The sequence below is a fragment of the Notamacropus eugenii genome, chromosome 4 (genome assembly GCF_028372415.1).
Source record: "Notamacropus eugenii isolate mMacEug1 chromosome 4, mMacEug1.pri_v2, whole genome shotgun sequence".
NCBI lineage: Eukaryota > Metazoa > Chordata > Mammalia > Diprotodontia > Macropodidae > Notamacropus > Notamacropus eugenii.
In genome coordinates, this window is record NC_092875.1 from 368,850,552 (window position 1) to 368,865,728 (window position 15,177).

The window sequence follows — 15,177 nt, forward strand, 5'->3', positions numbered from 1 at the left end:
TCCTCTCTAGCCTCAAATCTATGATCCTGGGTAGATAGGTTAGATTATTTTTTTAGGAAAAGTGATAAGAATAAATATTTCAGGTGGACTTAACCCTTAAAAATGCAGATAAGTAACCTGTGGATTAAATTTAAAAATAAATTATAAGTAAATTATGTATCCAATCTCTGTTACCATATAGCTTTATGTAATTCATCTATTTTTCACAGTTATCATAGGATTGAGAGGTGGAAGAGATCTTAGAGGTCATCTAGTTCAATACCTTCATTTTACAAATACAGAAACTAAGTCCCAGGGAAGATAAATGACTTAACCTAGGTCACACAAATAGGAAATGGCTTATATTTAGTGTTTGGTTCTGTAATGACTTCTTTAATCTCTTATTAATTGTTTTTGTGTGTCTTTTCAGCTCTCAGTTGCCTCAGTCTAGCACTGGGAATCTTAACCTGAGGTTTGTAAACTTATTTTAAAAAATATTTTTAGTAACCGTATTTCAACGTAACTTGTTTCTTCCATAGTTCTGTCTTTTATGCATTTACTAACACTATTCTGAGGAGGAGTTCATAGGCTTCACCAAACTAGCAAAGAGATCTACGACATGAGAAAGGTTAAGAACTCCTGCCAACAGCAAAGACCTCAGTTCTTTTTCCACCTTGTCTTAGCTAACCAGTAAGACAATCTCTGTAAAGAACTATTTAAGAATAAAGCATGAGATAGTATCCCTGCTGCTATTTAGAAGTGAACCTGTCCTCTCCTTTTAGAGTGCTTTCTAAACTACATCAAAAATAAGTATGGTCCTGAGAAAAATCTTCAAATGTCAGGTCAGTTCTAAAGAGTGGACTGGTAAGTTCAACAGAAAGACATTTCTTGTAATACTGTGCCTTATTAGAATAACACCTGGAACAACACAGAAGCTGAATGTGTTGCTATAGCCTGCATCATATGACTTGAGACCTCATGATATTATACTCAATTTAAGATCTGGCTCTAGTTTCTTTTGGATTATCATAATTTCTATTAAGGCAAGTATCATAAACACCTCTGATGCTTAGACATCTAAATGTACATTCCCAGTTTTCTTTCCATTACTAAAACTGGTCTCCGTGCTGTTCCTTGAACAAGGTGCTATTACATTGCCTAACAATGGGGGAGTTTCATTGGAATTCTCTAGACCTGTAATGCTCTCCCCTCCTCTCTTCTGCCTGGTGGTTTCCCTGGCTTCCTTCAAGTCCCAGCTAAAAGCCCACCTTCCCTAGGAAGCTTTTCCTAATCCCTCTGTTGATTATTTTCAATTTGTCCTGTGTATCTCATTTGTACATAGTCTCTCCCATTATCCTGTGAGCTCCTTGATAGCAGGGATTGTTTTTACTTTTTTTTGTATCCCCAGGGCCTGGCACATATTAATCATTTAAGTTAGAGTTAAACATACCGAGAAAATGTCTTTGAACAGTCTATATTTAAGTCTATACTTATACTTACAGTTCAGATTTATGTCCCCATAAGGCAAGGGCAGAAGTGGTGAATGCAATGGGTGATGGGTATAGCGCAGAATGGGGTTTCTCTTGTAAATCTGCTCTACCACATCAGAATTCAGGCAGTTCTCCTTAAAAATGTTTTTAAAAAATTATGAAAATTATTTTCATTTTACTACAAAGAAGTACAATAAAGAATACAATATATGGACTTTTTAAAAAAGAAGACTCATTCATTGCTGAAAAAGTCTTTGAATAATCACAAAATCAGACTTACGAAATTACTGACATTTAAAAGCACAAAGACAGAAATGATTTGGCTTGGAAAATGAATTCCCAATATGAAGATTTTCTGAAGGAATTTAATTTTAATTTAATTCCTTAATTTTAAGTTGTTTCTGTAAAACATTTCTAACCTCATTTCAGGAACCCTTTGAAAAGTGGAATGATACTTGGTAAATAACCATTTAACCAAATTAATGTTTTGTTTTTTTTTTAAATGTAAAGCTTCTTTATTCAAATAAATCTCCCCAAGCTCCTTAATTTTTTAATGAATATTCTCCCAAACTTTCATGTGTGCAGAAAGGCCATCAATAAAAATGGATTCAGCAAAAATATAATTCCCTAAGCAACTAAAAATTGAATCCTATCCCAAATACTATTTCACACTCATGCATTACTTGCTTTCCTTCCTCCTAGAGTATAAAAATATGCTGACAGTCCACTACATAAGTATTTTCACCATGTATTTATGCTGCTACAACACACTGTACCAGAAGCAATGGAAATCCAATTACTTTTACTGCTTCAGTTTTAAGAAGTGGAAAATAATCCAATGAGTCACTCCATCACAGTCAGTTTAATGTTTTTAGGAGACCTTTCTAGTAGTATTCCTTTATCAACTATGTAAAATGGAATAAAAATCATCACTGTTTCTTAAATTTCAGATTTAAAATTCTTTTATTATAAATTTAAGTTTACTGAAGAAAAAGGATAAATGGGGATCAGTATTTAAAATTACTTCGAGATCATTTGACTTTTATTGCTCTTTGTCAAAGACCTTCAAACATAATGACTGCCACTGACATTAGCAAATCACAAATAATATGATTCCTAGTCCATAGATAATTCTACAAAGTTTTACCGAATGCTTCCAAAATTCCTGGCAGTTTGACCACAAAAACCAACCCTTGGACCATTTTATTACTTCAGAGCTGGCCCACAAGAAAGTGAAGTATGAATATAGCAGAAAATTGGAATGAGTGAGTTGATTTAGGAGCTGACAAAGAGGCCAGTCCCAAAGGTTAAGTTTCACTAGGTTCCTGTTAAGCCACTAACTAGCACATCCTCTTTATTTTACTTTTACAAAGCAATTATGCTACCAACTTGTATTTATTTACTATTATTTTCACATCTTCCTTTTAATATTTCCCTGTTTCAAGAAAAAAATAAAAATAGCCCATTATTAAAAACAAAGAAATGTAATTAATGTTCAGCTTTGTTTTAAAAATGGGTTAGCGAATGATTTTATACCCTCCTTCTGTGGCTGAATTTCCACATCTGGGAAACATGGAGAATACTGCTTTCATCCTTCTGACCTCACAAAAATGTTAGGATTTTAGAAGAAAGGCTTGGCTCTCAACAGAACTATGAAAATTCGTTTCTAGCTGAGAGGTCCCAGAGGTACAAAGGGAGTCTTGCAAGTTTTAAGGAACTGTCCATGGCTCAAAAGTTCTGGAGTGAGTTGGGAAGAAATGCTAGTAGTGCTGATACTTCTGATACCCAGGGCTGATATTTCGGAACACAAGTGTAAAAGCTGAAAACAAAAAGCCTTCCAACACCCAGTGTGGACTTCTATCCTTGAGAAGTCCAAAGACTGAGTACCTACAGAACAGCAATGGAAAATTTCACATCATATTAGAGAAGATCTGCTTGGCGGATCTCATACTCTGATATCTCTTTGATATCAACAACCAGTTCAGTCAGTATGACAATATTCAAATTTCCAAGGTACGCCAATTAAAATCTATTTACAGTCTATCTTGTCTAAAGTATATAGACTCTTGGCTGAAAAATGGAAATTCAGATAAAAAATAATTTCATTTTCGTCTTCAATCAATCCACCCCATTCCAATGCTTCTGATCAAAGACCAGTAACTGAGCACCAAGGATAGCTCAGAAGCCTTTGAGTCACTGAAAAATCAGATAGGAACATAAACACAAATCCTGCTGTGTGGTTATCTTACTTTGATATCCTGGATCAGCTGCTGGGTAGGAGTGTCAATTGGAGCTTTGGTCTCAGTCACATTTTGTATGGCACTGGACCACCGGGTGGCCTCATTGAGCAATTTGGTGTACAGTCGGTAACAGTGCTTTCGTCCGTATACAGTGACATTCCAATAGCCTGAAGTAACAGGGAGAACAAAATTACAAACCTCTCTGAACCAGGGAGTCTGTCCTGAGGCAATACTTTTTTGGGAAAGCCATCATCACAAATGTGATGAAGGGCCCTTACTCCTCCCTCTGCAACTGAGGCTGTGACAGTTCTTCCCTTGCTTGGGTTGTTAGAAGTGGGTGATGGACTTTCCCTCCAATTTCTCATTCCTTTCCCTCAGACCCACTTTAATAAATGACTATGCCAGACAAGTCTGTATGGATGGATGCTGCTTAAATCTTTTTCTGCCTCTTCCCTTCCCACTCTCCTTCAAACTGTACTCTTGAATTTATGACAAAAAGAAAAGAAAAAAGATGATCACCAAAATTAAAAATAAATAAAACAAGGAAGTTACCAATCCTCTTCCCCAAACTCAATCTATTAACAATAGAAAAGGTTTCTTCTGGATACACTTATGCACCCTGCTTTTCTATTAGACCAGTTTCACTGACAGCTGAGGCTGTGTTTGCTTCATGCTGTCATGGACCGTTGATTATAATACTATACATTTTTAATGAAGATGAAAGAGTAAACACAAGAACAGAGATGATTAAATCTCACGTGCATCTGTAAGATAATCTGCAGACTCTGCCATGTCAATGATTCCTCCTCCCACTAAAAACTAGAGAATCTACAACCCACTGATCCCTGAAGATAAGCAGCATTGTTGTATACATTAGTTCTGTAGTGGGAAAAAAAAAGAGAACTGCAATTTTGTAATTAAATAAATACTCTTTGGCCATGGCAATGTATGACACTCAAATGTATTCCTTACATAATATAACATGTAAGAAGCTGAATGTACACCGAGCCCCATGCTACCAGTCATGGTATACCTAAAGAAAATCTGCCAAGATTTGCTTCAAAATAGCACACAATCTTTGCATCAATCCGTTAACTTAGAATTAATTACATCTTAGCTACATTACCATCTAGGGACATATATCCCATTAACAGGTATAAGAATTATAACAGGTATAATAATTATACTTATGGGGAATGTTTAGAATTTTCAAATCTCATCCATTTCTTTTCCTGCCCTTATGTGAACTTCAGTGTGAACTTTCCCACAACTCAGACAAATCAAAAAATCATATTTATTTCAAACTTATTTATATATGCATTTTGAATCTTATTTATACTCAAACCTGCAGAAACACAGTCTAAGAAGATGCAAAGGGCAGTAAAGAAACCTCTGGAGACTAGACTGAGCAGAGCCCTTTGAGAACAGAAACACTGTCCCACGGGAGTTTTAATGAGAGGTTAATGTAAATGAACTAGTTACCTGTTTCTTTGAAGATTTTTTCATCAGGTGGGACAACAGAGCAGAGGCTATTCAGGACCAGGGTGCCCAGTTTCAGAGCATTCTTCTCTGAGCTTTTGTAATAATCCAAGGAGTTGTGTGTTAGAACAAACCAACGCTTCTTCAGTTTGAGTGAAGACACCTTGGGGCTGTTTTTTACCTCCTTGTGTAACCATCCTTAGGAGAAAAACATTATTATGTAGTGAGAATTAAAGGCCGTTACAATCATACAAAGTATACTAAGTACAAGGAAGGTGATATTCACACATATGGTCACATTCCTGTTTTATGGTTTAAAATTACTTTTGTACTTTCTTTTACTAAGATAACTTTTAAAAGACATAATGAGTATCAAATTAACTTTTAAACAGTGTCACATCAAAACATTATCAAAGAATACTCTTACAATGCAGATGGTGCTTTGGGAAATATTTTTGCAATCCATGATCATTACCTCTCACGATAAATTCTTGCCCCTCAACCCGGGTATCTCCTTTTGACCTCTGCAGCAAAGTTATCCAGTGGTGCATCTCCTCTGGGGTGTCAGCATTGCAGTGAAGGACCCGGTTAGCAGTGATGATCACAAATGAATTAGGCCTGTGCTCAGGCAAAAGAAAGTGGAAAAATCTATTAGCTCAACTGTCAACATAACCTTTGTTTGAACCATAACTAAAATGACTCTTTCCTGGCTTACTAATCATAGGTATAAACATTACTGGGCTATTTGTATTTTATATTAAAAGAAACACTGCTCACTTTTGGAGCATTTATTTTAAGCTTGATTAACCTTTACACTTAGAGCAACACATTCTGAAGGTTCTGGGAAGGGAAAACATTCTTTTAATGCAAAATTTTCCAAATGAAAGCCTGGCTAGTTCTGGGAAAGCTAAATAAAGTGACTTTTGGGGGGGAAATGATGATTTTTCCAAAGTCAACTTTTTCTCTGCCTCTATTAGTTTATATTATTATGAATTAGTAATGTAACAGGAAAAAGTTAAGAAGTGAAATGTCTTGGTATCTTTTCAAAGCATTCTGCCAGGTATATTTCATGTTAGCATTGGGATGGAGGCCAGAAAGAGGGGACACAGTGACAGACTGTATGTTTCTCTTGTCCTTTTCTGTTCTGGAATATTTTAGGCCTGTATTACTACTGACAGCTTTAGAATCTGTTCATTATGCCAGCAAATGGGTCTGGATTCAAGTAGTTTATATATTTTCAGAAAGAATAAAGTTATTGCTTTAAAGACATTAATGTCCAAAGAAGTAGAAAATGAGATGCTGTGTTGTGTATACCCTTATCACACTCCATTACTCCTACATTACTGTAATATACAATCTATCACACTGCTTTTTATTACTCTTGATTTCCTTGTGCAGGATTAGTATCTTAATGGCAAAATGTAGCTCCAAAAAGGAAAGAAATAATATTTCCAAATTTTTGAAGTGAAGAAATATGAATAAGAGAATTAATTGCAGAATACAATTTGTAATACAAAATTGTTTTAATTATCTGGATTAGTATTCAAATAATAAAATACTTTGCTCAAATAAACCCCCTAAATGGTTAAAATAATTGACTGAAACTTCCCTAGTAAAGAGTCTCAGTGCACCTAGTGTTTGTTGGAACTTAGTGAATATCTGTTGAATAAATGACATATTATAGATTCTTATAAATCGATATTTTATATAAATTTATATTTATTATTTATCATGCATTTATATAATATATATTTATATAATAAATATATTATATATTTATATAATAAATATATATTTATGATATGTTATTTATAATATATTATATTTATATATATTATAGAAGTCTTATAAATTCAATTTAGTTTTTATGGAGTATTGGGGACTATCCTAGGTCCCTTCCTTTAATTACAATCTAATTAGGAAGCTAAGATTTCTAGATGTCAAACAAACCTATAATGTTTTTTAAAAGCAGAGTAAATCCTGTGTTACAATATAATAAATGCTACAAAGTTTAAAAAAGGGGGAGAAATGTGAGCCGGACAGTGAGGATGATTTCATGAAAGGATGAAACTACTAGAATGTAAAGTCCCATGAGGGAAGATCTATCTTATTTCAGGCTTGGTACCTCCCCAGTGTTAAACACTATGCTCAGAACATCACTTAACATGTACTTAATAAATGTTGACTGGAAATTCAGTGTTGTATAGAGGATAGAGTGGAATTCAAAGCCCGGAAAACTTGGGTTGAAGTCCGGTGTTCAAGACACATACTGGCTAGGTGACTGAGCAAGTCAATTTCTCAGAGCTCATGATAACACTCTAAGGGAACAAGCTGAAGAGAAGGTGTCATTGCTGGTGGAGGGAGTTTCTTCACTCCTGAGCTCCCTATCCTGAATGTGACCTGAGGACAGATAAAAGGAGATAGGAGTGGGGGAACATCCTACAATGAGCAAACATACAGAACTGCTGAGAAAACTGTGAGATGGGTGGCCTGGGCATAAGGATTTCATTGGGGAGTGGTGAGTGGGAGATGAGGCTGGATGGGGAGAGGAAGCCCACATTCTGAAGGGCACCATGTTGCCAGTCCTCACACCTCAAAGAGGGTATTCCAAAGTAATTCTTAAATTCCTCTAAAAATATCTTGGTTGCTAAGAAATTACAAAATAAATTCCAATTCATTTTCCTACAGATATGTTCTTAGAAAAAATAAATTCCATTTCATCTTATTTTATTTAATAGTTTTATTTCCTGGAATTTTATCTATGTACCCTAAAAGAATGTAAAAATCTACAAAGTATCTCCCCTAAAGAGCACTTCAGAGTTGATCCCAATTACACAAAGGTTATATATTCCAAACAAACTTTTTCTTTTAAGGGGACTAGAAGAATAGTGACGCTAATGTCCTGCTTTATAAAAACCTCATTATTTGTTCATAAAATGTTTTTAAAAACTTATTGTCTAAGACCAGGGTGGATGGAAAGGTGGGTCAGGGAAATTTCAAGCAGTATTTCTTCCACAGTGGTTTTCAGTGATTTATAAATCCAAACTCAATTTTACTCATGCCCAAATGGAGATTATTTTGCTTGCACTACATTGAAAATCTCTAAAAAGTTAATTGCTCCTTCCCTAGAGTTTCCTATGAACCACAGAAGATACTGCCTAATGACACAAGACAGCAGTACTATGCAGTGGGTAGAGCAGTGGCCTTGAGGCAGAAGGTCTGAGTTTCGAGTTTTAGTTCAATGTGACAATGGACAAGCCAGAGCATCTTTGAGCCTCAGTTTCCTCACCCAAAGAACAGAGATGGAAATATTTATGCTCTTGCTCTCACAAGGTTATTGTGAGGAACATGTTTTCCAAACTTGGAAACTCAAAAGAAGGGCAGCATGCTATTATTCTGGACTCCATGAAAATATGCTTTAGATCCTTCCATTTTCAAGCAAGTCACATATATTGTATAATGACCCTGATAGTATTTCATCATTGAGTGAAAAGAAAAACTGGTCATATATGGAAAAAACTAAGACAGTAAAAAGCAAAGTATATTTTCAAGTTTATTAAGCTATGAAAATAAGGTTTAAAAAAAGTAATAGTTGAAATTACCTATCTGGGTTGTCAGATGCACACACAGAATCAATCAATCCCACATCCAAAGTGCCCTGGCAAGGGAGTATGAGAGAGGGAATTAGTCAGGAAAACATTAAAATACCTACACACAATAGTTTGTATATTTGAAGTCATATGGCTCTTAGCAAAAAATTTAGAAAGAGTCCCCATTACCCTTTGTTAACTGAAAAATAAAATGATCTCCCACTCAAGAGGCATTTCCATCTTCAGAAATCAGGTATAACCTCTGTCTAGTACTAGACTCAGAGTGCAAGTTCTCTTCCCCAGGGAAAGAAATTCTAAAACTTTTAGAAGCTCATCCTTGCAGTCTAATCATGGTGATGTAGGGGCACTTCCTGATTAGCTTAAACTGCATGCCTCCTTTGTGAATAGTCAAAAATAATGGCTAATAGGTTAGCACTGATTTCAGGAATAAGGATAAAAGTCTAAGTCCAGCCTCCCTGAAGAAAAAATGGTTATATGTTTTTCAAGTTCATTCTGTCTTTTTTTCTTTTTGCATAGGTTCTTCTGGCCATTGCTTCTACTTACTACCTGCTAAAGTTACAAGTCAATCATTAAAATAATGATAAAACAGTTTTACCATTGGTGTGTCATGCTATCAGCCCTCCATGTTCATTAAGTAAAAGATACTGTTCTGGTTTTCTTGTCTTTCCTCCCTAGTCTCCTCAGCCTATGCTAGCTGTTAAGTAAAGCTTTCACTCACCACGGCATTTTGCGGATTTGCCTGCTCATCATGCATTTCCCGAATCTCCTGGTCTGTGGATGCATGGACTTGACTCAGCACACTGAACCAGTGACTGTAAGAAGGAAAGAGTAGGTGTCATTTTTTTTAAAAGAAAGGTCAAATTCTGAATTTATAAAAAGGGCTGATCACAACCTTTTGGAAGGGACCTCTGATTTCTACTTGGTTATGTTACACAGAAAATCACAAGAAGCTTGTTCAGGAGCAGTTAAAAATATAGTATCAAGTGCTTTTAGGCCCCTTATAGCAACAACTGCAGAAGGCTAAGAGATTCCCCCCACCCTGCCTATAACAGATTATTCAATATAGCAGGAAATAATACACTTACAGAAAAAAAATAAACATGATGACCCTACATAATTAGTAAACTTGGTAAAACATTTGCTAGTCATTCCACTGAAAACTTTTTTTAATCAAATACATTTACTGCATTGTTTTCTTTGAAAATAAGTATAAAAAGAACTGGCAAAATAAAAGAATATTTGTATAATATGTAAGGAAGGAATGGAGAAGGTGGCCATCTTTTAAATGTTCAGAAATAGTACCTCGGCATAGCTAATTTAGCAAAATTGTATCACACATACTCCCAGGCCATGAGTTACCGTCATAGGATAAGTTTCTAGTCAAGTGAGTCAAACAAACTGTTTTCCAATCTACAGTTACTGAGTTAGTCAGCACATTCCCTCATATCATTGTCACACAAAAGTTCCTTAGATCAGGTTCAATTTTAAAATGTTTTTCCACTTAAATTATCATCAAAAGTAAAAAAATAAAAGGAGTACAAGCCTTTCCTTCTGCCCTTTTATAGTACAGTGAAAAGGAAAAAAGCATCTGAACTAAGTGAATAATTATTTTTGAGTGCCATTCAATTAGTTTGTGCCATTAGGTAAGAGAATGTGGGTGGCTAGTGGGAACTATCTGTTGTGTCAAAACTAAAGGTGTCAGTATATTAAAAACAAACCAAAAAATGGATCTAAGGACAGGGACCCTCTTCCAAAGCATTATCTAGTTTAATGGGGGGTGGAGTAGAAGGAAGGGAGAAGAAATTGTAGGGAAGGAGAAGGGCAAAAAGAAAAGATATGACAAAAAAGCCAACAAAGGCGCAGTGCCACCCAAGTGATGCAGACTGTCAAATGCTAAAAAAGTTTAAGGGAGTATTATATTTCTTCCTGGGAGATAAACTCATATATGTATGTAAAAATATCAACATTCTATAAATGAGAAATACTAGCTATATACACACACAAAGGTACAAAATGTAAGAATCTTTATTGATATTTCCTAAAGGAAAGATACATTACTAGGAGCATAAAGTCTCAAAAGACATAAGCTCTTAACAGTAATTAGCTCAATGAATTCCTGAGCTGAGAGACAAAATTTCCAAGTAACTGATTTACAATGCTCCAAATGCTTCTACATGTGTAGGAAAGCCCATGTACATTTCAGCTTTAAGCAACAAGATGAATATTTTCAAATATTTCAGATGACAAGGGAACGTATTGTTCTTTCATAGTCTTTAGACAAGACACTGTTCAAATTACCCACATTTCTTCCTCCTAATCAAATATAATTTGGGACTTGAAAAGTGCTGAACAACAACTATTCTATACACTGGTCAGTGGAAGAAAGGAAGCACTTGGATGACATATCCACAAGGTTAAATTTAGCCGATTCAGTATGGTACAAAGCAAACAAGGGAGAGCTGCCAAGGGTAGGGGCTATAATTCCGCTGAGAAGTTGTGGTCATTTCTGTTATCCACAAGAAACCCACATGCAGTCTCCAGGGCCATGAAATGGAATTACAGGGCCATCATTCCAAGTTTGTTTGCTTTTCTATTTTATGTATAATTTATGGATCTAACTTGAAGTTAGAGTCTATTCCCATGGGAAGATTTTTTTTCTTTGCTGTCTTTCCCCTTATTGCTGCTGCCACGGTGCTATGTCAACTCAAGATTTTTTTAACAGGGCGAGTGGTAGGGTGAGGCCCTGAGAACTTGTCACACTTACTGAAATCATTTTCAAGTTAAGGGAAGAAAAAATGTAGGCCAGGGGACATTGTACTTAGGAATTATAAGCATAGCATTTTTGGACCTTTACTATCTAGGACCATACTTGTTTCTAATGCAAGTCAGGAAACAGGATGAAAGGACAGGACAATTCACTTCTAAATAGCAGTAATCATACTGCCTTATTCTTTGTTTTTAGAAAGCCTTTATTTTGAAATGTTCAAAGCCCTATCATAGAGATTATCTTGCTGGTTAAGTAGGAAAAGGTAGATGAAGAACTGAAGTCTTTGAGGATGGCAGGAGTATTTTTGTGTCATGGACCTCTTTGGCAGTCTGGTCAAGCCTGTGGACCTCCAACTCATGTTTTAAAATGCACAAAATAAAAATAAAAGACATTGTATTACTAAGGAAACCAATTATTGTGAAATACAGTTATAAAAAATATAAGGAAAAACCAAGTTCCTGGTCTCCAAGTTGACCCCTGTGGCATGTGCTAAGTCAGTCAGTAGTAGAGTCTAGACTTCAGTCTTTCAAAAGTGCCTACTAAAAGTCTAAGTGGGAAAGTTTCTACTACTGTGGTCCCTGTACTACATTACAAACAACACCCTCCTTTTTCATCTCTTCTATACTGCTACATTAACATGAAAACAAGATGCTAGAATTCCCCATATTTATCATAATTTATATGTACTGTGTAAGTTAAATGTCCTTTTACAGTAATCTTTATCTTCCCCCATTTGGAAGCAAATCAAAGCTGCCCCCTGGCTGCATACCAAGATACAGAGGGGGTAGAGACTGCTTTCCGGCATGCCTCTGCCCAACCAGGGTTTTTCCAGACATGAAAATTCATGTCTTTTATCTTAAGTGTTCATTTTCCTTAAATCCAGTTAAATACTGACCCAACAAAACACTTTTATATGACCATTAGAAAAAGCAATCTATACGATATCAATGATTTCAAATAAACAGGGATTTCATAGAAACAAAGCAATAATTCATACTCTCACCTGGCATCTTCTGGGGATTCAGCAATCAGATGGAATACTCTGTCAGCCATAATAATGTCTATTCCATTCTCTTTGCTGGTGTTATCTATGATCTCTCTGAAATAAACAATGTAATTGGTTTTAAACGAGGAGCACTGCAATCCTAGTAATATTTAATAAAAGGTAATCTAGGAAATAAGTTGGAAATGACAATTTCAAGAGAGATTTTCTGTTTAATCATGCTTATTTCTGTTGTCTTAGAAATAAAAATGACAAATCCACAATTCATATTTGGCTATATGCAAGGCTAATTTTCAGGTACCAATTTGTTTCTAATACAGTAGGAAAAAGACATATATAATCACACTCTGCTCTTATGGAAGGGGCAGGTGATGTTGTTGAGGATTTGGGGCTGGGATAAGGCAGAACAATTTTTATACTGTCTTAAGAAGACTCCCTACCAAAGAACACAATATTACTCCATGTTTAATAAGGACATACACCTTAGCAAGAGGTGTCAAGGTAAGTGGTGGTAATAGCGGTAGTAACAATAGCCACAATAATAGTTAACATTATATAGCCCTTTAAGGCTTATAAAATATATGATCTTATTTAATCTTTATAACAACCCTGTGAGGTATTGTCTACTATTAACATTTTACAGATGGACTTGCCCAAGGTCACAAACCTAGTAAGGTCTGAGGCAGGACTCAAGCCTGGGTTTTGTTCCAAATTCAGCTGTCTAGTTACAATGCCTTGCTGCTTCAGGGTAGAACTGGGACAATGCAACATCATTCTGGTGGCCCAGGAGACAAAATCAGTCACAGCCAGATCCTAAGCAGAACTGGGAAGATGGTGTAAATTGTCTCTGGTTTCTTTCCATCTCTCCTTCCAGTGACTACTTCCTTGGTTACTTAGGTTTCCCTCAAGTGGAGAAGCTTTTTTCTAGCCCTGCTCATTCTCTGCTGAAACACTTAGCTTTTCTATACCTCATTCCTTAGGACCCAGCTCTCTATTTGACAAGTTGATAATTAACATGATCATGATAAAAAACAAAACAAACAACCTGAAGAATTAATAGATACTGGTTACTCTACCTAGGTAAACATGCATGCATTTCAATAGGGGCTTTCTGGAAGCAATGACTTTTTCTGAAGGAGTAGCTTTAATGGTGGGAACTTTCAGATACCACAGAAGGCTATGAGAAGAGATATTTTCTTTTAAGTAGCCTGAATCTTGCTGTACCCCAGGCAACCTACTCTGAATAAAACTAGAGTTTATTACATGGTTCTAAAGGAAAATCATGCCTCCCTCTGTAAAACGTTTTCTTGGGAAGCATCCTTTGTAGTAGAAATAGGGGGTCCAGTTCTTTCCCTTTCAGAGAGAAAAGTAGATGGTGATAGAACAAGGTGGTGAGGGAGTCAAAGGACCTCTCTGATCTCATATGGGAAGCAGAGGAAGAAAATGGATTTATTCTGAAAACATCTCCAGGTTGTCAAGTTCCCCCTCAATTTAGCAATTAGCAGTCTGGCTTTTGGCAGTCAGGAGACTGAAAGTTATAAGCTGAAGGGGGAAATTGTTAAAAGGAACCTTGACCAACAGTTCCACTTATTCACACCATTATTTCTGAGTGCAACTAATTGTTCTTCCAATTGGCTAATTATAGTCCAATTGGCTAGCCTTTGTCTTTTAAATGAGAGCCAAATGGCTAATTGTGACTACAAAAGGGCTATTAAATATAGTTATTCACAGATGATATCTTCTTTCCATGGCAATCCATGGAAGTATAATCTGCTAATAAGAACAGCAGGGGCCCTTACATAAAGATCTAGTTCACTGCACTAAGTTCAGTTTCAAAACATCATTCCCAAGTTTCCAAGGGAATAAATTTTATAAGACTTGGAAGAATATTAAAAATCAGAATCACAAACATGTCAGAGAACGCTTTGGTTATTACTATTTACTTGATGCCTAGCATGTACAAATGGCTAAGAACTTAGAAAAAAAGAATAAAAGACTGTACTCATATTAATAATGGCTTACATAATTTAGCAACGGTTCATGAAAAAAGTAGGTTCAATAACATACTTGGCCGTCCGGACTTCAATTGTGCCTTTTAACTTCTCCTCACTGTCATTTTCAAAGTACATCAGTTTAGACTGCCGGAGAACAAACCAGCGCTTCTTCCAGTTCCTCCTGGAGAGTGTGGATGACCCGCCACCTTTCTTGTGCAGCCAGCCTTGTTTAAGGGCCTCTTGCTTGGAACGGAACCACAAAAAGGTCTCATCCTTGAGGACACACCATCGACGTTTCCATGAGTTCATTAAACCACCTGTTCCCCGAAAGGGCCACAGATAAGTTAAGAAAAAAATAGAGTAAAATAAACTTGGATTGTAAACACACTAGGTTGTGCTTTAAAAATAATAAGAGGTTCCTGTTTCAGTTCAAGTTTTTTTTTTTAAATCATATACATAACTCTTGCTAAACAAACCTGTGGTGAATCAAATAATAGCATAGGGATGGTCAATCACAAAACGGTATTTAGTTCAACTTCAGGTATATAACCAGAGATTAAGATTTCTGGGGAACTCAAACTGTTCTGTTATATGTTAGTCTGTACAGTGGGGCC

The 15,177-nt window shown here is 35.9% G+C and overlaps 1 protein-coding gene and 1 long non-coding RNA gene across 2 annotated transcripts in view; one reads left to right on the forward strand and one right to left on the reverse strand.

Moving 5' to 3' along the window:
• Nucleotides 1–15,177, reverse strand: part of MYO10 (myosin X) — a 254,020-nt gene that overhangs the window by 12,810 nt on the left and 226,033 nt on the right. The window contains exons 27-34 of the mRNA XM_072605464.1: nt 14,637–14,880; nt 12,570–12,665; nt 9,518–9,611; nt 8,791–8,846; nt 5,664–5,806; nt 5,192–5,386; nt 3,719–3,876; nt 1,480–1,603 (exon numbers count right to left, since the gene is read on the reverse strand). Of these exons, the coding sequence (XP_072461565.1) occupies nt 1,480–1,603; nt 3,719–3,876; nt 5,192–5,386; nt 5,664–5,806; nt 8,791–8,846; nt 9,518–9,611; nt 12,570–12,665; nt 14,637–14,880 (1,110 nt within the window). The remainder of the gene's footprint in view (nt 1–1,479; nt 1,604–3,718; nt 3,877–5,191; nt 5,387–5,663; nt 5,807–8,790; nt 8,847–9,517; nt 9,612–12,569; nt 12,666–14,636; nt 14,881–15,177) is intronic.
• On the forward strand, nt 407–9,387 carry LOC140501642 (uncharacterized). Its single transcript, XR_011966281.1, has 2 exons — nt 407–451; nt 9,316–9,387. It is a non-coding gene; the product is annotated as an uncharacterized lncRNA (long non-coding RNA).